Raw genomic sequence first — 25,058 nt, forward strand, 5'->3', positions numbered from 1 at the left:
AGATTCCATGTTGCCGTGCGTCTGTTCAGTAATAGATCACAGAAGACGTCAATATGTGGTAAGAACATCAGTGACACACTCGGCTATCGCCTCGTGTGACCCTTCTTTTGTCTTTATCACATTTTGACGTCATCTGTGATCTTTTACTAAACAGACGCATGGTAACATGGAATCTATTTGTTCAGGAGATATTAGATATACAGAAGGTGTAAACACCCACCATGGGTCCTTTAGTTTTGGACGGCACTGGCTCCAGATCTTTAGATTTGGTTGGTGTTTTCTTTTCATCCTCTTTGACTTCAGAGTTTTCTTTCTCCAGTTCTTCTTTGGTTTTATCTCTCTTCTCGTCACTTTCCCCGGCTTCGCTAGCTTGTTTTTCTTCTATTTTGTTGGGATCTTCGCTGTCTATTGTTAAGAAACAGAAATAAGGTCACTAGATATTTCTGGAATACTTAGAAATGACCAAAGCATCAGAAGTAACAACTGGATTGAGTGGTCGTCCAAATTTCATTTATTATTATTATACTGGAATGTTGGAAGCTTTTACCTCTTAAAATTAGAACTAGTTCTGAGCTGGATATTAGAGATACCTTTCAAAACAATTGTATAAATTCAACTGGAAAACTGAGAAATTTAATTCCTCCGTAGGAAAAAAGATGGCGACTGACACATTTACCCATAATTCTTAGCGCACGAAAACTTAAACGACACTCATAAAAACGGACAGAAAATTTCTAACATCTGCTAACCCAGCATAGACTATGTCGTTAGCACAGGAACAAATATTGCAAAAATATGGCTTTCCTTGTACTTTATGGGCTGTGTAAGGCTCGCATGGTATGTTGCTAAAATATACAACCGCCATCTTTTTTCCTACGGAGGATTCACAACATCGTAACAATCTTTCAGTTGAAATTAGTATTCTTATCTTGCGTTCTATATTAAAAAAAACCCACAGCCAGCGTGAATCTGACTAAGCGAAACCTACTGGAATGTGCTTGTCGATCATAAATGTCACTGGCTGCCTAATCTAACACCCTTCAAATCAGTTGACAACAACATGTAATTCTTAATACCTTTCACTTCCCCAGTCCCCTCTTCAGGCGCGGATGATTGTGGCGTGGCAGCCCCAGAAGTCTCTGAGGGTTGGTCTTTACTCTTTCCAGTCTCATCTTGGATGCTCACCTTCTTGGGAGAGACGTCTTCATTCTTAAAGAACAACATTAAAGGAGCTACGTCACGATTTGCGCATCTTGAAAAGTGAAGCTTAAAGTTCGTTGTTTGTAATCCGTGTTAATCTTCTCCATCCTTAACCATCCTTGTTCCCTTATGGTTTATTATTATCTCTTTGGTGTTTTACTATCTTAGTAAACTACTATTTTCAGGGTTCCTTCAATTTAAAGTTAATTTCCTACGTGACCGGGCTACTTTGAATAATGTCAATAATGCATTACAGCTAGAAAGCCACACAACATTGTTGAGGTAACAGTGCTTCTGTTTGTTTGTTTGTTTTTCTGTCAGTCTTTCGGTCAGTTTGTTTGTTTATTTATTTGTTTGTTTGTTTGTTTGTTTGTTCGTTTGTTTCCGCGATTCTTTAACGGGGTACTGGTATTACAGCTGATTAGAAAGTCTAAATAAAAGAGCAGTAAAGAAAAACAGGAACAAATGTCCTACTTGTATGGTTTGTTCTTCTGGAGGTTCTTCAATACACTCGTTGTTTTTAAAAGCCTCTACAGCATCAGCAACAAGATCATCAACAGACAGTCGCACCATTCGATGACCTGAATATAATAAGACGAGCGCAATAAGATAACATTTAAATTAATGCCAAAACACAAGAAAACAGCAACAAAAGATATTTATTTATATATATGTTTTTACCAAAAAATGGTTACTGTAACGTAGATATGAACTATAATTAACAGATAAGCTGGTAACTGAGCACTTAAAATATTAAACGTTCATGACAGGTGGCCACTTTTTCCCATAGTTAGGAATTGTTATTTATGTAAAAGATATCCAGTCAGGTACCCCACACAGGTTACGTTACCATTCACTGGCAACAATGCATATTAAAACACATTAGTTCGTATTGTTAGCCAGTAGAAAGCCTTTCTCTCATTCTGACTTCTCGAACTCATTAATAATTCATCAATATCTGATCTTAATTAGCATAGATTTTTACGACTTTATTTCTCCGTTTTCTCCTTAGTTTTAGTTTCGATTGAGAAGATATATCAAACACTCAAGACAGTGTTTGACCACATTTCCAAACACCTCGAAGTTCGTCAAAAATACTCCGCTACGCGTCGTTTTTTCAACTCTCTTCTCGGTGTTTGGGAATGTGGTCAAACACGGTCTTTCGTATTTGATATATTACGTGAAGCGTGATTAATAATGGTAATAGGACTGAGTGGAGTCCAATTCGGTCTGTAAACATACGAGTGATTAACAAAATCGGACGACCGCGAAGCGGGAGTCCGATTTCTTAATCACGAGTATGATTACAGACTGAATTGGACGACACGATGTCCTGTTACCAATTAATCAAAACTATGACAAAATTCGAGAAACGAACAAGCCATCGATTGATCGCTGAACGATTAAACGTCGTTATGAATGTTGAAAAACACAGTAGTTTACTCAACAAAGTGCACTGCAACAGCGCGCGCAAAATGACGCGTACTGTCCAATTACAAGCATGACGCGTACACTGTCCAATTAATGCTCAAATCGGGCTGCTGATAGCCAATCACGTTCGAGAATTTTGTCATAGTTTTGACTAATCTCAGAACTGATCAGAAGGTAAGACACATGTCGTGCCTAGTCGGTAGAGCGGCTAGCTAATCGGACATTCAACTTGAATTAACAGTAAACAGTAGCGCTAAGTCTAATATACAACACTCAGTGCTAGTTTTCACAGAGTGGAACACGTGAGGAATACTTCTCCAAAAAAGTATTTTAAATCGAACAAGTTACAAACTTGGCTCGCCCCAGGCGCCCGATTAGTAAACGACGTACATGTACGCTTTCCATTCAAAGATTTCTTTGATATCAAAGTCATCCTAACAAAAGTTTGTAAAACTCTCTTTAAAAAAACTCTTATTATACTAATGACTCGAAGCTAAACGAGTCAAATGTCCAAACAAATGACGAGGGTACTCACCATCAAGAATTTTATTAATGGCTGAAGTTTTACCACTGAAGAACTTCCCAAGAAAACACACCTTGATTGGAAACGGTGGAAACTCCGGTGGAGGAGGGGGAGGCTATAAACAAAAAAAAACAGCTTCAACCTGAAATTTGTGACTGATTTTGTTGATTTGCCGTGGCAAGAAAAACACAACAACTACAGAACTCTACTTCTAATTTCCATACTGTTTTCCCCTCTTTTCACGTATTTCTCAGTACCTGACTTTTTTATTTCACTACTCAAACCTGGCGCAGTTGACTTTCGCGGTATTTGTTACTCGTTAAAAACACCATTTCATAGAAACAAAGACAATGACTCCACTCATCGTCTCATCACATCAGCTGTGTTACCCTGTAAAATATTGGGTTTGTTCGAAAAATCTTTCTTTCTTGTACAAGTCTTTGCAGATCAAGCACCATGTACTGTGCAGCATCGCATACATATTTAGAGCTGTAGTTATTTCCATATTTACGACAACAACAATTCTTTATAAAGCTCATTCAGATAATAAGACAAAATAATTTCTTTCTATATTAAAATAAAAGTTCGAGTTAAAGAGCTAAATTAAATCGTTGGTTTTCTTGTCAGTTCCCCGTACAATTTAAGTGCTACACTGGCAGCAGGTGAAAATAAAAGAAAAAGAAGGAGAAATTAATTACAACATGTAGTATGTAACCATGTTCAACGTTACAGCTACCAAATGTTATAGGCTCAATAAGCCTGTGCACAGAAGCGTTGCCAACGGCTTACCGTCACTGAGGGCGCAAAACGTGTTCACGGGCGAGCACAGAAGAGTTCTAAAGCTTACAGAGCAAAATGATTAAAATACCTCTGGTGGCGAAACGATGTTAAACAGTCTGTGAATGATATGACCCAAGACCGCATTATCCTTGGCGGGTCCTTGGATTTCTGTTCCTTCATCAGGAGTCCACTCCCCTATTAAGTTCTGCAGAGAAACAAAAACAAACAACTAAGTAAATTACATTTGGCAGATGCAGATGTACACACCGACAACATAACTAAGCCTAAGTTTCCTTTTCATTGTTTCTCAACGCAAATAAACGGAAGATGTTGTTTTGGTCCTTCACAAAGAAATCTTGCTGTCAAAGGTCCCAGAAAGAAGACGCGCAACTGTTCCCAACATTTACTGCTGTTGTTTCTACGAAAGTACAAAACAGGCTGACGTCACAAAGAGTGTCTGTAAAGCGCGCGCGAGATTTTGCATGCACGCGCGGACCGCAAAGGAATGCTTGTTCTCCGAATGCAAAGATAACTGACGCAACAACTTAGGTGATTACCAAAGTGTAGCGAGTTCTTAAAAGTTAAAGAAAATAGTCATGCTTCTGCTCACTTTGTACTCCAAGAAATCTCCCTCATCCATCAAATCTTCTTTCTCTTTCTCAATTTCTCTTTGTTGGGAGAATTCAGTGTTAGACACTTCAGTCGGCTGAAAAGATGAAATTCAAACATGAATTAACACTTTTCATTTTCGCATGAGCTTTAATTGGATCAATTTTGTTTAATTGTAAGAAAAGAACGCTAAAATGAATTAATCACAAAAGACCGGTAACTCAATTGAAAAAGTCTATCAACGAAACTAAAGCACGTTGATGTACACTAAAAGCGATACAACCTCGTCTTCGTATATTGGTAATCCTTCAAGAAACAGCGCTTCCCATTCCCTGAACATCTTGGGTGGCATGAGTCTGCAAACAAGCCGTGAGATTTCACTTTACAGTGTGCTGGTGTAAATAACATTAAAGCGCACTAGAAGTACTGAAGTACTAGAAGTAAGGTAAAGTAGATGTGCTATAAAGTAGAAGTGCTGTATACTGAGAATTTGCTAAAGTCCAAAACGATAGCTGCTTGTAACAAAATTAACTCAGAGTTTGTTCTGTATTCTTCCAATTCTGAAGCTCGATTCAACAATACTGCTGTTCACATACTTTTCAGTAAGTTCTCTGTACTCTCCTATTTTGCAGGAAAAGTCCACAATCTGCGACAAAACCTATAAGCAAAAAATACTGATAAGAACATTCAGTCAGAACTGATCATGTTAAGTCAAGGTGGAGCCATTCCTAAATCATACACAAAAAAAGAAAACTGGAGACATGAATTTGAAAACAAGATCATCGAGTAAAGCGACATTTAGCGAAATTTGACTCAGGCAATTCGGTCAACAATTGCTGTGATGACATCACTTGTAGTTAAAAGGCTTGAGTACATGTATTATCTTCCATGTAAAATTAATTATAATTCGATTATTTTAGTCCTTTTCAAATAAATACTAATACAATACAATGAAATCGCGATTTTTCGAGCCTCCACGGCTGACGAAAATCAGTACGAAAAATTGGGAGGTGCGAGAAATCGAGGGTAAAATTTCACTAACTGTATGTCAAGGAAGCAAAAAAAAATTGCTTCTGGTAATCGAGAGGTTTAAAAGACCGGGAATTCCTCTTTATTTCAGCAACTACCCTTTTTATCGGATAAGGAGCTTGATGAAAGGAACTTGCCTCCCAACAGATATTGTAGTGCTTGTTGTACTTTGCTTCTGCAATCTCAGCTTTTATTTTATCATGTAATTCCTGGGCTTTTCTTGTTTCCTCTGCATATTCTATTCTAGCTTGACGACATAGTTCCTGTTGAAAAAGTTAATCACGATGTTAGTAGCAAGAGAATCATACGAATAACAAATTGCACACTCAGGTTGCACACTAGTCTGATTCTTCAAACCACATGAAAAATACTTCACGACTCAAAAACATGAGCTTCGAAAGTTTGCGAACACTGAAAGAAGACAAACGTCCAACGCGAATCCTAATGTGGTTGCTCTGAATCTTTTTAGTTTCACTCGAACTGATATCTCTTGAGGTCTTTAAATGACCAAGGGAAATCGTTATCTACAAAGAACAGTTCATCATGCAAGTCTCTCTGACAGCAAGGTACAGACATGGCCTGTTGATTACCTTAAAAGTTTTTTTAAGTTGTCTTAGTGGAATAAGCTTTGCATATGATAAAACAAATTTCCCCTTACCGCTTCTCTTGTTAGTGCATCATCAAAGTCTTTCAACCTTCTTTCAGCATATTGTTTTTCTCTAAATATCCTTTGAGAAGAAAAGTATGAAGAATAAACACAAAAAGTATTTCACAAAGTTTTACAGATTATCCTGCCCTCAGACACAAACGGATACCCGCCTGTTGAATCCGGATGCCAAAGATAATTTTCTGCGGCGTGAAAAACCAGCGGGGACTCTTTTGCGCTCGCAGGGTACAGATTATGAAGCTAATTTAATAAGTGATTTGTGGATCCAATGATTGTTATTTCCTATTATTATTATTATTATTATTATTATTATTATTATTATTATTATTATTATTATTATTATTATTATTATTATTATTATTATTTAACCATTTATAGTCGTTTATCAAGACCATGTGTATTAGCTTGTTGGTATATTCTTCAGTTAATTCTCGTCACATGTTTACTAGTAAACGTATTGTTACTGCTATGAGAAATTAACTGCTCATCACGCGAGTTAAAGCAACCCACCTGTTTTGTCGAATGACTTCCTTTTCGTGACGAATCTGCGTTAAATTAAAGCGAAAATAATGTTGTTTGAGATTTTGATACAGGAGCAATAAAAAGTGCAGTTGATGTGCTGTTGATGTGCTAGGCAGAACACATGTTCTGTGTAAGTACATGTATGTCATAAGTTCTTTTTTTTCACGAACAGGCAATATGACCTATCCTGATGGTGTCAAAGTCACGTGACCACGTGTGTAGTGTTCCCGTTATTTTGCTTGGCAAAAAGAATCAGACGCTTCTCGGTCACTTTAACGAGGATTTGCGAAGAACGGCGAATAGGTTTCGTTGATTTTGTCGCTTTATGACAATGCCTTCCTGCATTAACATTACATAACAAACGCTAACCTGCATGAGTTGAACAGCGATCCTTCTCTCTTGCTGTGATTGCCTCATTAGTCTGTTAACAAGCATCTCTTCACGGTGAGCTTCCTGAAATAATAAAGCAAGTTCCCTTTTATACTTGACGCCAACTGAACGGGGTTTAACACTAATATTCCAACATAATTAAGATTTTAATTAAATTCTGACTGCGCGTTGTTAGGTGGTGTACAAGACCAGTAAATCAGTTATACCGAGCAGAAATCTCTGAGTCAACACTAATCTCCCTTGAAGAATGCTATACCACTGAGTATAATTTGTTGGTACATTGTCCCTATAATCCTGGCCAAAGGTCCTTGTACACGTTTGACCAGAAGGATAACTTTTTTTTCACCCGGTCCAGTGGTCTAAAATTCAATTAATACCAATCCATAATTTAATTTTACGGATTTTGGGGACAAGGAGATCACAATGCCACATCTGAGGCACAAACCCGTATGACTTACTCCGTTGTCCACACTTATACATCACATTATAGACAAGACTGCCATTACAACACAATATGATTATTGTATGTGTTCGGTATTACCTCTTGAGCTTCATGAGCTTTCATCTGCTCAATCAAAACCCGCCTTCTTCTCTTTTCTCTTTCCTGTTAATAAAGGACATTTGAAAAATGTCACCAACATTTTATCAACACTTTTGTAATTTTTATTCCATTTTACAAACCCCGTCAGACTATGAAAACCTCATTACAAGTACCAGAACTATCAAGATGCGATTCTTCCAGCGAGCGGCTCAAACGTTCACTGCAATCGTGGTTTTAAAGTTTGCATACGAGCCTAGAGGCCCATCCGCTTATCTCCGGTTTCAGTACCATAAAATGACTAGGAGTATTTCTAATACCTCCCCCCACCCGGATGGGATGCTAGTCCATCACAGGGTTACCCCCAGCATTAAGTTCGCTGGTACCCATTTATAGACCTGGGTAGAGAGAGGTACTGTGAGAGTTAAATGTCTTGCCCAAGACCACAACACAATGTCCCCGGCCAAAGCTCGAACCCAGACCGATCGATCAAGAGTCGAGCGCAATAACCATGAGGCCACCGCGCCTCTTACTAAAAAAATTGTGACTGTGTGTATTTCTAATTAGCCTTACCTTCCTAGCGACTGAGTCTTCTTCCAGTCTTGTCCTGATTTTATTGATGTAATCATCATTTGACCTGGGCTAATAAAAAAAAGGACAGACAAAACTTGCAGCCGCTCTGCCGCAATACCTCAGCTTGAGTTATAACGGTGGAGCCGCTTATAATCCTTCATAGCTGTGTATTATGTAGAAAACTAGGGCCTATCAGTAAGAGATCTCTTCAGATTTTGTATCATTTAGCAAATAGTGGTAACTGACACTCACAAGTACATCGCTTGTCAAGGTTATCTTAGTTTATACATAACTCTATTGTCCATGACAGTCATCTGCCGTCCTAAGCCAAATCCTCGCCTGGGGATTAGACTGAGGGCGGGAGATGACTGACATTTCAGGCTAAACTCTAATTTTCACGTACTTTAATATAAGACAATGGATCCACCGGTTTCTTTGGAGATTTTGAGCTAAGGAATGCGTCAATTTCGGCATCCACTTCTCGGTTAGATTCCCTAGAAACAGAAATCGTACAACAAATTAAAAAATCTTCAGTTACGTACACACAAATTCTGTTACACAGCGTGACTGTAACTGTGTTCTGTTTGTGTGAAGCCATCTGTTTGTTGCAAAGAATCGACTATGTTTCATTTCTTTATGAATGCAAAGAACCCTCGAAATTTGCGAAATAGTATTTCTACGATAAACCATACTTGTCGAATAACTAGGTCACAATGAATCAAAATAAGCCATTACTGCTTTGCACGTCTAAGCCGAAGAAGGCCAAAGATCTTGAATGCGATCTGCACGTCTCTCTGAGCAAGTTTTCATAAACGTTACGTTACACTTTGGTCAAGTCAGTGTCTGACGTGTAACATGTAATCATAAGCAATCAAAACCACTGCAAGTAATTCATCCATACAGCTTCGTTATAAATATGGACAAGAGAGAATGATGTCTTGAAAGAGACATCAAGTCACTTTTGTATGTGAAGAGAAACAGCTAGTTAACACCCGATCAAAAAGACATGCTTGCTTGATCTTAAAGAGAGTCTTGGCTGGAAAGCAGTTTAAGTTCCAAAGTATACCTAATGGTTCTCTTCAACTGATCCTGGGGTCCTAGGTTGATATCTCTGTAAGTGGTTCGAATACGAGGTGTTGGGTTTTCAGTTGAAATCACCTGGGCGTCGCCATGTTTACTCTACAGTGATTTTGATTTTGCGATTTTGAATTATAAACGATTGATTGACAGCACTTTAATATCAGTAGATTCACGTAATCGCGTGATCGTCCAATGACATCATAATTTCCCATCAAGCTTTGTAAAAACGAACATGGCGGCGTGCGGGAAATTTGATATCCCAAATTAGCAGAAGCGAAACGCCCAGCATTCAAAACAGGCAAAGAACCGACGACTTCAAATCGCTGAAACAGTGAAACACAAACATCAACTTCTCATTTGGAAAGTGTCTTTCAGCCAAGATTTCCTTTAAGACATAAACTACAGCCGCTTTATCATACTCCACCTCATTCACAATAGTTTATTAGAAGCTGTACTTACCCTTCAATCCCTATTGGACTAGCTGGTGGAATCACAGCCCTCATGCTTGCTTCAAATGCATCAATGCTTTCCTTCACCTCCTATAAATAGCAACAATACACCTAGTTTCACGTGATCTTTTTGACTCAGCAGTCCTGAAATTTACAACTAGTGCCCAAAGAACTTTGACAGCTACATGTTAATCAACTTTTCAGTCACTGGGGATATTTGCAGTTAATAAATTTTAAACTTGGGTGCATTATACGTAAAACAAAAATGTTTTGGGCATAAGATAACGATCCAGATACCAGATATTCAGATGCTTAATCATAGTAAATAACTAGATTCGCAATAAGCATGCTTTCTTCACTCTATTTAAGTTTCTTTGAATTTATTCATATCTATATGTTATTTTCGTATACAATAGGAAACATATTCGAGGGGTTGTCTCCAAAGAACAAAAAAAAAAGAAAATGAATAGAAAGGGGACGAGGGTCTTTCCAGACAAAAGAGTATAACATAGGAGTGTGATTTGATCAAAGTATTCAGCACTTGGTAAACTAAACGGTATTTAGATAACGGCGTTTACTACCTCTGCCTCCCTTTGACGTCGTAATTCAGTCCGTGATTTCGCTGATTTCTGGAAAATACAAAGAAATGATGTTCAGTGTAAACCCAAAGTCGTACGTGTTCTTTTTAAAGAAGTGGAGTTAGCTGGTTTGGTATGGATGTTATGATGACATGGTCTCTTCCTTTTTGTTCTCGAGGAAACATATCAAGCATAATCTGCTAGGAGATCTATCTAATTAATTTATTACACTTCCATAACAAACAGTTTTGAGTGTTGACAATTACCACAAAGGTCCGAAGGTAGAGACACTCCCAAAGTAACGCAGCTATACTAAACTATGGCAATAAGCTTCAATCTTCTGTTTTTGTTGTTTAGATTTATTTAATAAAAAGTAGGTTACTTTGAAGTTTCAGTGTATTCACCTTAGAATCAGGAGGTTTGGGAATCCTCACAGTTGCATCTCTGAAAATATGAAGAACAAAATGCAATATTGTTAGAACATGACTAAAGGAATTGCTTTTACTATACTCAGTTGTTTTACTCCACTACAACGAAGCTTCTTCAGTTTAATGATGGATTCCACAGGTCATAACATTATTGATATTTTTTCATATAGCTTGACAGGTTTTGCTATCTATGGGGCTTCTACTTATTTGTAACGAATCTACTGTGTGTGTGTGTTTTTTTTTTCTTACAAAAGACATAAACCTGACACTGATATACATGATAAATCCGACATTTCAGCAATGCTGCTTTCTCCAAGGCCCAGTGTACAAAGCGTTTCTGTTAAGCTTGTTATCGTTAACAAATTAAAAATTCACTGACAGGTTTTGCACAACCCGAAAAAGGCAGCATTGCAAAAATGTCCGACTTTATGTTTATAGCAGTATTTATTTTGTTTGTTCCATACAAATACAATGCTAACGACAACACAAGAGAAATATGTTGCATCAAATGACATTACTTTGTGTCTTTCAATTTATTTCAAGCACTTAGTTATTTCTAGGATTTTAACATCGGCCCTGATAGGACTTGTTCCAATAACACTTATGCCTCAAGTTTTTCTCATTATGTCATGTCCTGCACACTTCATGTTTAGACCATAAACCAACAGGAAAACTTCAGCTCATATCTTTCAGCACGGACCTCAAGGTAAATGACATCTGGATAAATAACTACTATTATTGTAAGTTCCTTCCGTTACCTTATTTTATCCATCATCTCTAGCTGTTTCTGCTTAGCCTGCCGTGACTGGAAAATAAAAGAAATATGTTATTGAAACTGAATATGGCATCTAACGCAAATACAATCAATGTGTAACAGGACATTGCATGTTTTGAGATAGTGACTGAGACAAGCGACAAGGTGAGATTATAACGCATAACTCTCTGCAGGTAGCTTTTATTAGTAGCTCTTATTAATATTTAGGTAAGTGCTCTCAACCCAAAAAAGATCATGGAGTCATGCTAAGAGTAATATTACAAAATAAACTAAAAATTCAAGAATAGGAAACAGGAGGCTGGTGTGGCTACCAATATTATTTTGTTTTTGAATAGCAATCAACAACTGAAGCCCATGTAAGTTTACAAGACAATACAAAGGGCTAAATAGCAATCGATCTTCCATTTCACCTTGTCTAAGCCTTGTCTTCTCTGTCCTTGTAAATACTTGCGCATTCTTTCCTCTTCTTCAAACCTGGACATTTGGACGCACTTTAAATTAGATTTTATTGTAATACATTTCACTGCCATTCATATACACGTGTACATGGTAGTACTTTTGGCCTCCACATGAACATTTCTACACCCAGAGGTACCAGCATGTATTAGTCAAAATTACAGGTCTAGCTTGTAAGGGAGAAATAACATATGATGCAGTTACTAGTGATTGGAAAACGGCAACATTTGAAAGTTGGTTATCAATGTGTTTGAATGGGTATGTTAGCAGCAAAATGAACACACAGCTAGAACTAGATCAAGGACCATAGCGATCTTAGGTGCGCTGGGTTGCAAGGAAGAAAACCAGGCAAAAATAAAAAAAAACTGTCCAGGAGGGTGAAAAAAGTCAACAATGAACAATCAACAAAGTCAAGAGGCAAAATTATCATGTGTTGTAAAGGATGAGTCACACAACCTAAAGTTACAGCAAAACTGTATGTTTTAAGTTCAAGGAGAGGGGCACCTCCAAAGATCTACCTGCTTCTCCTTTAAAAGTTTAAATTGAAAACAGGGGAACATAGTACATTGATATTTGAACATACTTTGCTCTGAAGGCCAAATCCTCCTGTTCTTTCTGCTTGGCTTGATATCTTTGAACAAGCTGTTCAAAGTTTAAGTCCACCTGACGTTTGGTAAGCTGTTTCAGTCTCTGAGATAGAAAACAATATTCAACCGCATCAGGTGGAAGACTTGACCAATGCGGTATTCCTAGTTGATCAACTATATATATTAATGCAGTCACCTAGCTGCTAGTCAATTAACGGCCAATTTACAAGTTGCTTTTTGCCTTTCTGCGTCAAAACAAGTCCGTGTCCAAAATGTTTCTTACGAAAATCATGAAAATGAACATCAAGGTAAAACAAATTTAAATGGGAGAGGTTTCAAAGAAAAACTGATTTTGGCAGAGAGGGGAAAAAGGCCAAAATGGCTTACTGGCATTTTAGGGAGAGCGTTACATGTGTGTACAGTATAATAAGCTGTGGGCCGATTGAACGTTGGTAGTTTTCATATAAAGTCGTCAAAATTCTAATATCTAAACCTTTTAATTATTTACTACCATTTTACACTACAGTTGTATTTGTATGGAGGTTTAAGATGACCGAAAACTCTTAAATTGTCACAAAAGACGACACATCTTTTAAATTCCATTTATGAATTTTCAAATGTGATAATAACATAGAACTGATATCCATACAATTTTGAAGCAAGAGGACCAAGAGTAAAATCATGTAAATCACATTGACTTCAAAATCTATTTCTTGTACATTTCCATGGCTCTAGTATTGGTGCCCCAAACTTGTGTATGCTTTGGGCTTATCTTTTAGAAGGTATGCTGTATTTGAAGGACTTTAGTTGTGAACATACTGCTGGCTAAACCTCTCTAAGCGTAAAGTAAAAATGCAAAACGTATACTGCAATGAAATATAACACAAAACAAGACCTTCAATGGTGGAAAGATACTGCATCTTTAATTTAGGCCTAATTATAAATATAAGCCAATTCCACGGGCTAATACTAATGTTGCAGCTATATATCTGTTGTGTGTTCCACTCTAGAAAACTGAAACATCACTAGGATATCTGTAATTACTTAGACTGAAAGAATTTTCTGCCATTTACATGCAGGGGGTTATCAGAATCATAAAATATAATATGATAAATTCTGAACTTATTAAAAAGTCATGATTTACAATGGCCCACTTCAAAGATAGTTTTATGTGTTCAGCTGCCATTTTGAATAATTATTCCCACATGCTTTCAGGCAAGCCAAACAAGAAGCAGTTGGAGCAGTGTAGTAGTAAACAAGTACGCTCTTCAATTTATCAAAAAGTAAAACTAACAAGAAATGGAGTTATGCATACACATGAAGTAAACTAAGCCATGAATCGTTTTGTAACTACACTGGGATGCAACCATTACTAGGGGGATTATGGAGGGGTAATAAACAGCCCACATTTCTCCTGCAGCATACCAATAGAGCAGATGAACCTTTGAGGTTACTCATACACATTGATAGAGAAAGTCACTGACAGCCAATTGTGTTGTTTGTTTTTTGTTTGTTTGTTTTAAAGTGCATACAAAAACGTCACCATGTTAGTGTGGGACACAGCTTATATTTCCTTGTTTAAATTGTGATTGTCTTTTTTGCTTTTGTTCAAAGATTAGGTGGGGTAAGGTCAAGTGTAGGTTCTAGGTTCATACCAAAGCTAATAAATAATCATGTACTTACATATATGGCATACCGTAAACCCTCAAATTAGTGCCTCCAGGCAAATAAGCACCCCCTTCAAATAAGTGCCCCTCCTATCGGCCAAAATTTAAAATAAGCGCCTTGCCTCAAATACACAAGCCCCCCCCCCCCCTCCCCCTGTTTTATGGAAGAGTATTGGGACAACAGAGGATGTATCATATAAGTTTTGGTCGTGTTCAATCACAAGCAAGTGATTATCAGCTCATTCAAGCACTGTGAATTGACCGTCGTAATGGATGGTAGTGAAGATCTGCTGATTCATGGCCTAAAGCCCAACCAACTTCATGCGGCAGGTATTGACCGGCTATAAGTGTAATATTACGTAGTTCTTCAAGAGAGAGAGGATCCTTCTGAGACTTCTGAGGGTGTGACACATACATATATTACAAAAAAACCAATCATATCTGACCATGTTTTGGGAAAAATTAAATAAGCACCCCCCTCGATTAAGCACCTCCCCCATTTAAGCACCCTCTGTCTTCTCCTTAATTTGAAATAACCGCCACGGGCACTAATTCAAGGATTTACGGTAAGTGATGGCCAAAAGCTGCTTCTGCATCAAAAATGTCTCTTCATTCATTCTATTAAGCTTTTAACAGAAAACAGATTAAACCAACTGCAATATTCTGAAGGTCAAGTGTGTTTGCCATGACTGATCCTGAAACTCATCAATAATTCATCAAGTTTACACAAAACAGAAAATTATAGTCCTGACAGTGTTTAGATATCTGATTCCTATTAGCATATTATTTTATTTCTCATTTTTCTCATAGTTTTGGTTTCAACTGAGAAGTCATATCAAACACTTGTGACTATGTTTAACCACATTTCCAAACACTCATTTATGCCTGGTATTTTCGACTCTCTTCCCAGAGCTTGAAAATACGATCAACATGATAATTCATGTCTGATGCATTACATGAAATATTTAGCTGAACTATGAACTCAAGATAAAAATACAAAACATACAATAGTGACTCACATAAAAATGATTTGTAGTTGCTATGGTTTCAACTTGTGCATGTAGCTTCTTTGAATTATTTATGTCAAACCACCTTTGTCAAGATAAAGGAGCTTTGCACATTCCGTAAAAAAATCCTTCCCTTAATCAGCAACTTACACGTATATAGTAAACATGTTCATTTAAGCCTACAGTGTGACTTTGTAATTTACATGCTTTTTTATTATTTGTATACATACACATATTTAACATTTACTAAATTATTTACATTCAAGTTTGCATCTGTAACATTTTCACCAAAGAAAGTTATGCGGTCCAAACAATGTCACTAGCATTGCAAATTGTCACTTTATAGTGTCTACCATATCTAAGACTTATTGTGACTTTCCTGCTGTCCAGAACTTTGGGAATAAAGCTATGTATTACACTGTTACAGTTGTAACTATATGTTAAAATTACAATTTGTTTTGTCTTTTTAACTGTGCTCAATGTAAATTAAACAAATATTTAAACAATCATAAATGGCATGCAATTTTTCAAGAAGATGTGCAGCTGTAAGGCTAGTAAGGAGAGGGACATTGGGATTTGTGGTATTGAGGTACTGGACAATTTTTCTTGCAGTTTTTCGGTAACTTTAATCTGGAAATGCAGTATTGCAGCATTTTCCGAACCTGCAAAATGCGGTTTTTGTTAGCATTTTGGATGGTATTAAAAATTATCTTCCAAGTCCTGCAACGTTTTCTGAGCCTTTTCCAGTTTCAGATTGGACATTCCCGATGAAACATAGCTATCATGCTAACAGTGTCGTAATCAGAAAAGGGTACATTATCTCTTGTTAATTATTAGCCAACACGCCAATGGATGTTACTTATCTTGATTACTTTGTACAAATGGAAAATTACCTGATTTAACATTCATCAACAAATTCTTAATTGTTATATTTGTTTAAGCTTAACACAAAGTAGTGGTTTCAATATGACATCAAGTTTTGACACGGTATGGAAGTATTGTGGTATTTGGCAATTTTTTTTTTTTTGCGATATTGCGATATTTGCCCAATTTTTTGGCAGTATTGAGGTGTTCAGAATCCCCTAATGTCCCCCTCAGTAAAGCTAAATAAATGTATCATATAGCATTATAAAAAGAAGACTGGTGATCTCATAGTTTAAAAAACATCTTTAAAACTACATGTAAGCATATCAAGCATAATATGCATACTAGGCAGAAGCTTACGATATAAGATTTTTAAAAATATATATCTTTGTAAAAATTATATTTTAGCCCTCATGAACGTCACTTTAAGAAGTTGAATTATGGCATCAAGGTCATTGACAAAGTCCATAACAACTCGAGAGGTCATCAATGCATCTTTCATGATATTCCTCGCATACTTTTTCAAAGTTTTATCATGTCTAAGTTCCCGAACGTGAGTAACAACTGCTCTCATGTCATGAACAACTTCTAAAGAGATTTCTTGTAAATCCTTGACAAGGTCAACTGCCAAGTCACTAATTTGCTCATGGATTGCTTCAATTGCAACTTCATGCACAAAACTTTCAACAGTGGAGGTAAGGAAGTCTCTAGTTACAGCCACACTGTCTTGATTCAGGGGAATTTTCTGAGGTAAACAGACAAAACATTGTGTTGGTTTTGTTTGGAACATTTTATGAAAGACTTAAACAAAACTGTAAAAGTAACAGAGTAAATTTAAATTTAAGAGATAATGTTAAACTGACAGACTAGGTGACTTTTTTCCCATTACATTGTACTTTAAATTCTACAAAAGGTAAAAATGTAGGTTCATATCAATTGTTACAAGTAAAAATCTATGGTGAGGTTAAAAAAAACAATAATATTCTAATAAACAATACATGACTGTATAAATTATTATATATATATTTCATTTGTTTAGTTACAGGGTATAAACCTGAGAGTGCCTAATTAATTTTTAATGTATGTGTATTGTATTTACAGTAGTTGAATTGTATATTTTTACATGTGCTTACATGTATGACTGTTTAGTTTCAATTACTTTTTTAGTGTACAGGTGTACAAGCTCAGATCAGGTCACACTGATGAGCAAATGAGTTATGCAAACAAAATTTGAAAAAAATTGCAAATTTTGGGCTGTTCAACAAATATGAATGGACTTTTGAAACTTTGGAACCCCAATGCTTTTTACTAAATAAACGTAAAATTTTACCCTGCATTGTAAAATTTTGCAACAAAAGTTTGCAGTACCTTGACCAATTTCTTTTGAAAATTCGTTTCACATGCTAAAACTTTCCTTCTACATAGTCTTTGAAAGTTTGAAATATGACATTATATTCCACACAAAATTCCACTTGTGTCATGTACATGTTTTGAGTCACTGTAATATAGAGGGTACGAGGGGGGCAAAGCCACAAGAAATGTTTGTTACAGATGTGTATATATAGAACGTTTATTTAAGGTGGCTACTACAGTTTTGATGGATGAAAACAGCCCAACTTCTAACTCTTTTGAAAAATGTTCCAAGATGTTTTTCCTTTCTCAATTTACTGTTTGCTAAGTCTTTTGACTGCTGTGCAGTCTGAATTTCCTTTCCAGGGTTAGGAAAGTCTTGGTTTTGTATAAAAGATATTTAGTAATTCACCACCTTGCAAAGCGTTAAGCTTTTAGTAGAAGTACATTAATTTACATGTATTAAGAGGCAGGAAGTGTATATTGTATACCCAAGTAGATGGTAACCAGGAGAAATAGCCAAAAAGTTGGCAACATTGCATAACAATTTGCAATGGAAAAAGAAAACAAGAGGTAGGAATTACCACTTAAGATGTGACAGGAACTGAGAGTAAACAGTACAGGAAGCTTAGAACTCCATGTCTGCTTACCCCCTCACTATTCCACAGGCAAATACTTGTAATACAGTCAAACCAACCTCTTTATAAATGCCACTTTCAATGCTCTCTAGCTTTACTGGACCACTCGGTCTCATGGTTTCCATGGCAACACCAGTCAGTCCCATTTTCTAAACAAATGGTACATATAGAAATCAAAATGATACAAAATTAATTTCCTACAGAACTACATGTACATGTACAAAGAAATGGAAAGCAGTTACACGTAGAGAGTAAAGTCAGTGAAAGTACTTATTTTTAACGACCAAGCCTATGCACATAACACTGAAAGCAGGTATAAGGATTAGTGCACTGTTGGTTGGGTGGAGCGTTTGCTGTGGCTAAACAGTCCCATAACAGAATATCATTATGATAATAATAATTTACATGTATGTACTACATTTGACAAACTTTCTCTGTACTGACCAAAAGTACTTACAGATTTTTTTCCTAGTGCTATAAAGAGTTGGTACATCAGTCTTGTAATCGCACTGTGATTCTCATTCATAACAGCCCGTGCCTACAAAAGTAGAAATGTTTCCACGTTCTTTTAATTCAAACTACAGTGTAATGATAGATTACTGTACGTGAAGTATGTAAAAGCTGGTTGTTTGGATGTTAAGCTAATTTTAGGAGCAGACAAGAATATTAGGGGTGGTAAATCTTACAATCTTTGGTTTTGGTTTAGTTCTTGTTAAGTGCCAGGTGCTACATTCGGGTTCGAGTTTCCTCAAAAAAGGTTCTTTTTTTCCTGATAGGAAGCAGCCATGTGGTTATGATCTGGTCTTCTAATTGTATACTGGTAACTCACATTATAATGTTCGCTTAAAGTTTATAAATGTTCATTTGGTTTTGTTAGTGACTATGATAATATCAATAAACTGGGTCTGTTGCTCGCCATGTGCTGGGTTAAGCACAGCAGTATGTTATCCAGCAGTCAGCTCCCACATTTGACAGTGACAAGTTGTGTGACATGTAAGTCATTGCCTATTTCGTGGAAGAGAGGAAAATTTGACTATGACTTTGTGTTTCATTTTCACAAAAGGTTATACATGTATTACAATGGCACTACAGTTGAAGAAAAATTGTAATTACCGCACATTAAATAATAGTTTGTATAGTGTGATCATCCGGATGTCAGGGTAGTTCTGAAAAGAACTGTTATTTGTGACCGACGTTTCGGCATCCTGAGCAGAAGCCATCTTCAGAGTCAAGTGAATTGTTTTCATCAGTCAATGATGTTATAAGTCTGGTCCGTAGAACATGATTGCTCAGTTTAGCCATGATGGTATTGGCTGAAAGACTCGTGTAAAGTTTGTCATCAGTCATTGGTGGGTTTCGATCCGTTACCGACAGAAGACATCATGGACTTACTGAACCTTTGTCTTAGATCAACTTACTTTCAGTATAATGGTAAACACTACAAACAGTTGCATGGAACAGCCATGGGGTCGCCTGTTTCTGTTGTTGTCGCAGAAATTGTGATGCAACAGGTGGAGGAACATGCCCTTACAACTTGCCGACAAACGATACCACTTTGGTTAGGCTACGTTGATGACACCTTTACAGCCATTCACAGAGACAAAATTGATGATTTTCACAACCACCTGAATGAACAGAACACCCACATCCAGTTTACTAAAGAGATCAAAGAAAATGAAAAACTTCCTTTTCTAGACTGTTTGGTAAGCTGCGACAACAACGAACTGCGAACGACAGTGTACAGAAAACTGACACATTACCGACACATTACTTGACGAATCATTCTACAACCCGACTTCACACAAAGCCACGACTATAATTTGACGAAACGAGCGCAACTAGTTTGTGATACACCGGACAGCTTAAGTTGACAAACACTGATACCTTGAACGTGTTTTTCACAAAACGCTGACTTTATTAGACAAAACATTTACCAACCTACTGAAGCTGACGCAACAAACAGGAACCCAACGCCTGTTACTACAGTGACTATACCTTACCTTAAGGGTACTTCTGAGACCATCTCACGGATCCTACAGCCCTGCAACATCCATGTAGCCCACAAACCTACAACTAGGTTACGACACTTACTAACCAACATGAAAGACAGGGACGAACCTAACAACAGACAGGGAGCAGTTTACAAGATCAAATGCTCTGACTGCCAGGCTTCCTACATTGGTGAGACTGGCAGAAACCTTAACAAGAGACTGACTGAACACAAACAAGCCACGAGAAATGGTGATGCCAACAATCACATTGCTGTACATCATCAACTGACAAACCACAACATTGACTGGGACTCTGCTCAGTGCTTAACCTACAGCACAAACTATTTTCAATGACTGACTCTGGAAAGCTGGTACACTAACCTAAAACAAACACCACTTAAAAGATGTCAACAACTACCAGCGCCTTACAAACGACTTATCCATGACGGAAACGAAACCGACAAACAGACTTCCAACAGACTGACTTAATTTGACCAACAATAGACAGACCAAAAACCCACCAATTTGACTAACAATAAGACGGATCGAAACCCACCAATGACTGATGACAAACTTTACACGAGTCCTTCAGCCAATACCATCATGGCTAAACTGATCAATCATGTTCATCGGACCAGACTTATAACATCATCGACTGACAAAAACTATTCACTTGACTCTGAAGATGACTTCCGCTCAGGTTGTCGAAACGTCAGTCACCAACAACAGTTCTTTTCAGAACTACCCTCACGCGGACGATCACACTATACGAACTACTGATACTCCTGGGTTCAAACCATTTACTATGTTACATTAAATAATATCGATATCTCATTAAGCATGATTGCTAAACAACACTCACCACGTTGGTATCATAAGGAACTTCAAGCAACTTTAAGGTAGGCTCCAGTCGTGTGAAATTGTGCAGTTTGGAATCAGAAGTACTTTAACAAGAGAAAATATTTATATATCCAGATAATACATTTTAACTGTCAGTAGCTATTATGCCAAACAAATGTGATGTCAATTAAGTGTTAAAACCAGGAGGAGGAATACTACATTTACACTGTAGATTGTATGTACAACTTGTGTACCACCATTAATTGTATTTGCATTATATTGTACTATATTTTCCATAACATATATATGGACTAATTAACAATTTTTAAGGAGAAAAAATAAATAAATAAATAAATAAATAAATGGTGAGGAAACCTAATAAAACCAATCAAGCTTAAAGGCTTAAAGGTACCCACACTAGCAAGACATGATGTGTAATTTATAGAATACATAGTTACATGTATCATAAGATATAGCAGGTAATGTGTTGACAAAAACATCATCCTGTAGTTTATGGTTTTCATAGATCCAATCAGTAATTGTTGATAATATGAATTTTTATCATAAGTTTTATTCTGAAGGATGCAATCGATGAAGAGCCAGTTATCTCAGACGTAAGAAATGTGGCAACCACTTACAAAAATAACTTATTTTTTGTTTGACTGATTTTGCTTTCAACATGCATCATTCATTTGAAGCTGTTCTGTGTGACTAGAATATTGTTTCTCCAAACCCATCAGACACAGCAGAGATATAATTAGCATCTTACTACCCTCGTCTTCTCAGTCCTTACAGTATAAGCTATGGATCCTCTTTTTCCCTCTCACCTCTCACTTTATGCCCTAATGTGCATAATTTGTGCTTGAGGCATAAATCAAAGAGGAGAAATACCTAGTCCATAACTTACAGTATGGACCTCATAAATGGTTAGTAAGAAATACATAGCAAAGGAGATGGATGAACAGGATTTGAATAACAGTGTCTTACAGTAGATGAGTGATCTCAATTTCTGGCATTTATTGATAATTTATTTTAACAGCATTTATTATGGTGCTGGGCTTGACTGTAAATATTTAAACTTCATGTCAGTTACAAGACATGTTGTTTTTGTCACAGATATCCCAACATCAGCACACTTACGTATTCTGGGAGAAGAAGGAAAAATCATCTTGCAAGCCATGTTTGTTTAGTAGCTCTCCAAGCAAGTATCCTGTAGCAAACTCTTTAGCAATGTTTGTTGGATCTACATTGGACAAATGAGGAATATGTTTTAGGAAATGGTACCACACTGAACAGCTGAACATATACCTGATTCAAGAACAGGATGGGGCAGTAGTGAGAACACTTGTCTCTCACCAATAAAGCCCAGGTTCAAGTACCAGACCCAGAGTAACACATACATGTGTGTTGAGTCTGTTGTTGGTTCTCATCCTTAATCCAATTTAAACATCAATCTGATTGATCATCAATCTGATTGGCAATCCATGATTCTGCATCAAGTGTTTTCTTGTGACTTCTCTTCCAAGTTAACTTTACGGATAATTCTCTTGCCCAGTTACAGTGACACCAACAACAAACTGTCAAACTTTGGTCTGCACCAGTTGTCCAAATGATAACAATGTAGTTGGTTTACAACAAACCTGGGAGTGGGTTTTACTCACAAGAATGCAGCGAAGGGTCATGTGTGACACATAATGAGGGCAAAGCAATCATTCATTTCTTAAGATGCTTGGCTCAGTCTCTGAGCCAAATCCGACGCTCAGTTGTTCAAGTATCAGTGCCTCTCTTTGTGCATGTACATAACTGAAAATAGTTTCAAATATTTACATGTACAGACTGTATTTAGTCAACAAATATTAGGTAAATAGTATAGTTACAGTTAATCGTTGGTCTCATGGGAAACAGTTTTGTCTAATCCTGAGAATCTTGATGTTTCCCAAGACAAAGTCGAGGGAAACAATGAGATTCAAGCTAAGGTTAAGGTAATAAGTCAAGGAGAAGTCAAAGTAACCGATCAATGGTGATTGAAGTGGGTGACAATTGCTTGGTTCTTGCCCACCGCGAAACATTTAGATTTACCGGTACATGTAGCCATTGCCACTTGACTATAAATCTACCAATGGGAGCATGTGTTAGATTCAACTTTACTCAGGGCTCAAAGTTTATTTTTGGCTTTGGGAGCACTTGTGCAACCAGGTGTAAATTTTTAGGCGCACTGCCGAAATTTTAGGCAGAGTTAAAATTTTAGGCACACAGCTTCAAATACTTGGAGCACCTAGTCGAAAAGAATACTTAATGCTCCAAAAAGAGCGATTCAGGCTTTGTGTTGCAATATGGGCCTATTCTAGCAGTATTGAACACAACGAAAACAAATAAAAGAATCAGGATATTTCACACAAGGGTTATGCTTAGATATTAACTACCGATGTCGCTCCGTTGAGTATCCTCACTATCCAATTGCTTGTTGTTTGCCTCCCTTTGAAATTCTGTTCAGGAAGATTCTTGATTTATTCAACATCTGGGTATTCGTGAGAACTAGCACGAACTTTGCTCATTTGGCTACTGCTTTCAAGCCATAGAACTCATGGACCAGCCCGTTCCGAAAACGCTAGACATTTTTGTGTGTCAGGCAAGCGAAAACAAAGCTTTCTTTACAAAACGCAGCATTCCGTAACAGTTGTTCGCGAAGAAAGAGCACACAATTTAATTCTCATCCCCCGTTTCCACGCTTTCCGCCAGATCATCGATTGCGCAAGAATTAAGCTTGTGCTTCATTCCCTCATTTGCATGTGTCAGCGGAGTTGTTTACAACACAGAACTTGGGGAAAAAATGAACATTCAAGTTCGGAGAATCCACTGGGAAATTAGGCTTAAAGATGACGAATAGAACACACACTGATGAAAGGAAAATGGTGCAACTTTGTTATTTGGTGCCTGGTTGTGTTATATCTATGTTTATATTTATATTTATCAATCTGAGTACGTTATTATGGTCAGGTGAGTAAGCACTAGAGAAGTCGCACTGTACTTTGGCTTTTAAGGCGTGGGGGTGCGACCACACATGATTTTCTAGGCGCACAGCCAAAAATCTAGTCGCATATGCGACCAGTTGGTCGTTAACTTTGAGCCCTGTTTACTCCTGCTTTATAACAATGGTTGATATTGCCACTTTGCAGTTCAGTAAATATCTGCCATTTCACCAACACTGAGGTGAGTAATTGTTTTAGCTTACACAACACAAGCTGGATAACTGGCAGACTACAAAATTACTTTATTTAGAACTAAGAACTACAAGTAAACCAACAAATGTTCAGAAACTACAAATTCTCTGCTCGGAGGTAAATAGAACTCTGCTAGTCACCTCCGAGTTAGCAAATTAGAACGTGTGAAAGCACTATTCACTTGACGTATGGCATGTACATTGTATATGTACTTAAAACATGCCATTCTTACGGCAAATTTAAGCTCACCTCAACAGCTGATTTTTCTTTCCAGTAGTATCTTAGCGCCTCGTGTATCATGAAACGAAAGGTATCGCGCCGTTGCCGTGTCTTTTGCAACTCTTCCATAACCAATTACTTGGGTAACTAAAATAAACCCATTTGAGAACATTCTGTTCTCCAAGTTTATGCTCCGTTTAATCCAGTTAAAGGCTTTAAAACCTTCTCGTAGATTTTAGGGAATGAATACAACAAAACACAAAATTTAGCAGTTTTTATAGCGATGAAGCAGGGAACTGTTGTACGAGACGGCAAAACGACTCTGGCCAAAGTAAGCTTAAACCTGTTAAATCTAATAAATAAATTAGCTTAGTGAAGATGAGACAACCGTTCGTTAGCTGTTACACTACCGTTTTCAAAGGACTTACCTATGATCCTACTCAGTTTAACATCTTCATTAAGCCACCTGCACAATATATCAGTCATTTTGGCAAGTATAAACGTCCAAATGGACGCTAAATGTGGACTGTCGTCTCTTTACCTCAAAATGTGCGCCATTTTCTCTATAAACACCACGAAGAGTGGTTACCAAGGAAACAAAGTGAGGTCCAGGCCCTCCGTTCCTCGGTCAAACAAGAAGCCTGGA

General features: G+C 37.2%; 1 protein-coding gene and 1 pseudogene across 4 annotated transcripts in view; one reads left to right on the forward strand and one right to left on the reverse strand.

The window, feature by feature from the left end:
* Positions 1-25,011, reverse strand: part of LOC110069316 (sperm flagella and cilia-associated protein 2-like) — a 49,306-nt gene extending 24,295 nt beyond the window's left edge. For 2 of the 4 annotated variants that reach the window (XM_089286616.1, XM_089286614.1), the window contains exons 1-26: positions 24,841-25,011; positions 22,113-22,215; positions 20,995-21,076; positions 18,599-18,679; positions 18,201-18,290; positions 12,612-12,718; positions 11,983-12,046; positions 11,556-11,602; positions 10,774-10,813; positions 10,373-10,420; positions 9,802-9,881; positions 8,666-8,756; positions 8,263-8,331; positions 7,693-7,755; positions 7,131-7,214; positions 6,750-6,784; positions 6,231-6,300; positions 5,710-5,835; positions 5,140-5,201; positions 4,827-4,899; positions 4,545-4,640; positions 4,023-4,139; positions 3,167-3,269; positions 1,675-1,781; positions 1,077-1,209; positions 221-405 (exon numbers count right to left, since the gene is read on the reverse strand). In XM_089286616.1, the coding sequence (XP_089142742.1) occupies positions 221-405; positions 1,077-1,209; positions 1,675-1,781; positions 3,167-3,269; positions 4,023-4,139; positions 4,545-4,640; positions 4,827-4,899; positions 5,140-5,201; positions 5,710-5,835; positions 6,231-6,300; positions 6,750-6,784; positions 7,131-7,214; positions 7,693-7,755; positions 8,263-8,331; positions 8,666-8,756; positions 9,802-9,881; positions 10,373-10,420; positions 10,774-10,813; positions 11,556-11,602; positions 11,983-12,046; positions 12,612-12,718; positions 18,201-18,290; positions 18,599-18,679; positions 20,995-21,076; positions 22,113-22,215; positions 24,841-24,898 (2,214 nt within the window). In that variant the 5' untranslated portion in view covers positions 24,899-25,011. Of the gene's footprint in view, positions 1-220; positions 406-1,076; positions 1,210-1,674; positions 1,782-3,166; positions 3,270-4,022; positions 4,140-4,544; positions 4,641-4,826; positions 4,900-5,139; positions 5,202-5,709; positions 5,836-6,230; positions 6,301-6,749; positions 6,785-7,130; positions 7,215-7,692; positions 7,756-8,262; positions 8,332-8,665; positions 8,757-9,801; positions 9,882-10,369; positions 10,421-10,773; positions 10,814-11,555; positions 11,603-11,982; positions 12,047-12,611; positions 12,719-18,200; positions 18,291-18,598; positions 18,680-20,994; positions 21,077-22,112; positions 22,292-24,840 lie in introns of those variants that run through there. The other 2 variants (XM_089286615.1, XM_089286613.1) reach the window with 2 other exon arrangements.
* On the forward strand, positions 19,524-20,621 carry LOC149113985 (uncharacterized; annotated as a pseudogene).
* Positions 25,012-25,058: the final 47 nt, after the last annotated feature.

The sequence above is a fragment of the Orbicella faveolata genome, unplaced genomic scaffold (genome assembly GCF_042242905.1).
Source record: "Orbicella faveolata isolate gen_17 unplaced genomic scaffold, um_ofav_v1 contig_14, whole genome shotgun sequence".
NCBI classification, from domain to species: domain Eukaryota; kingdom Metazoa; phylum Cnidaria; class Anthozoa; order Scleractinia; family Merulinidae; genus Orbicella; species Orbicella faveolata.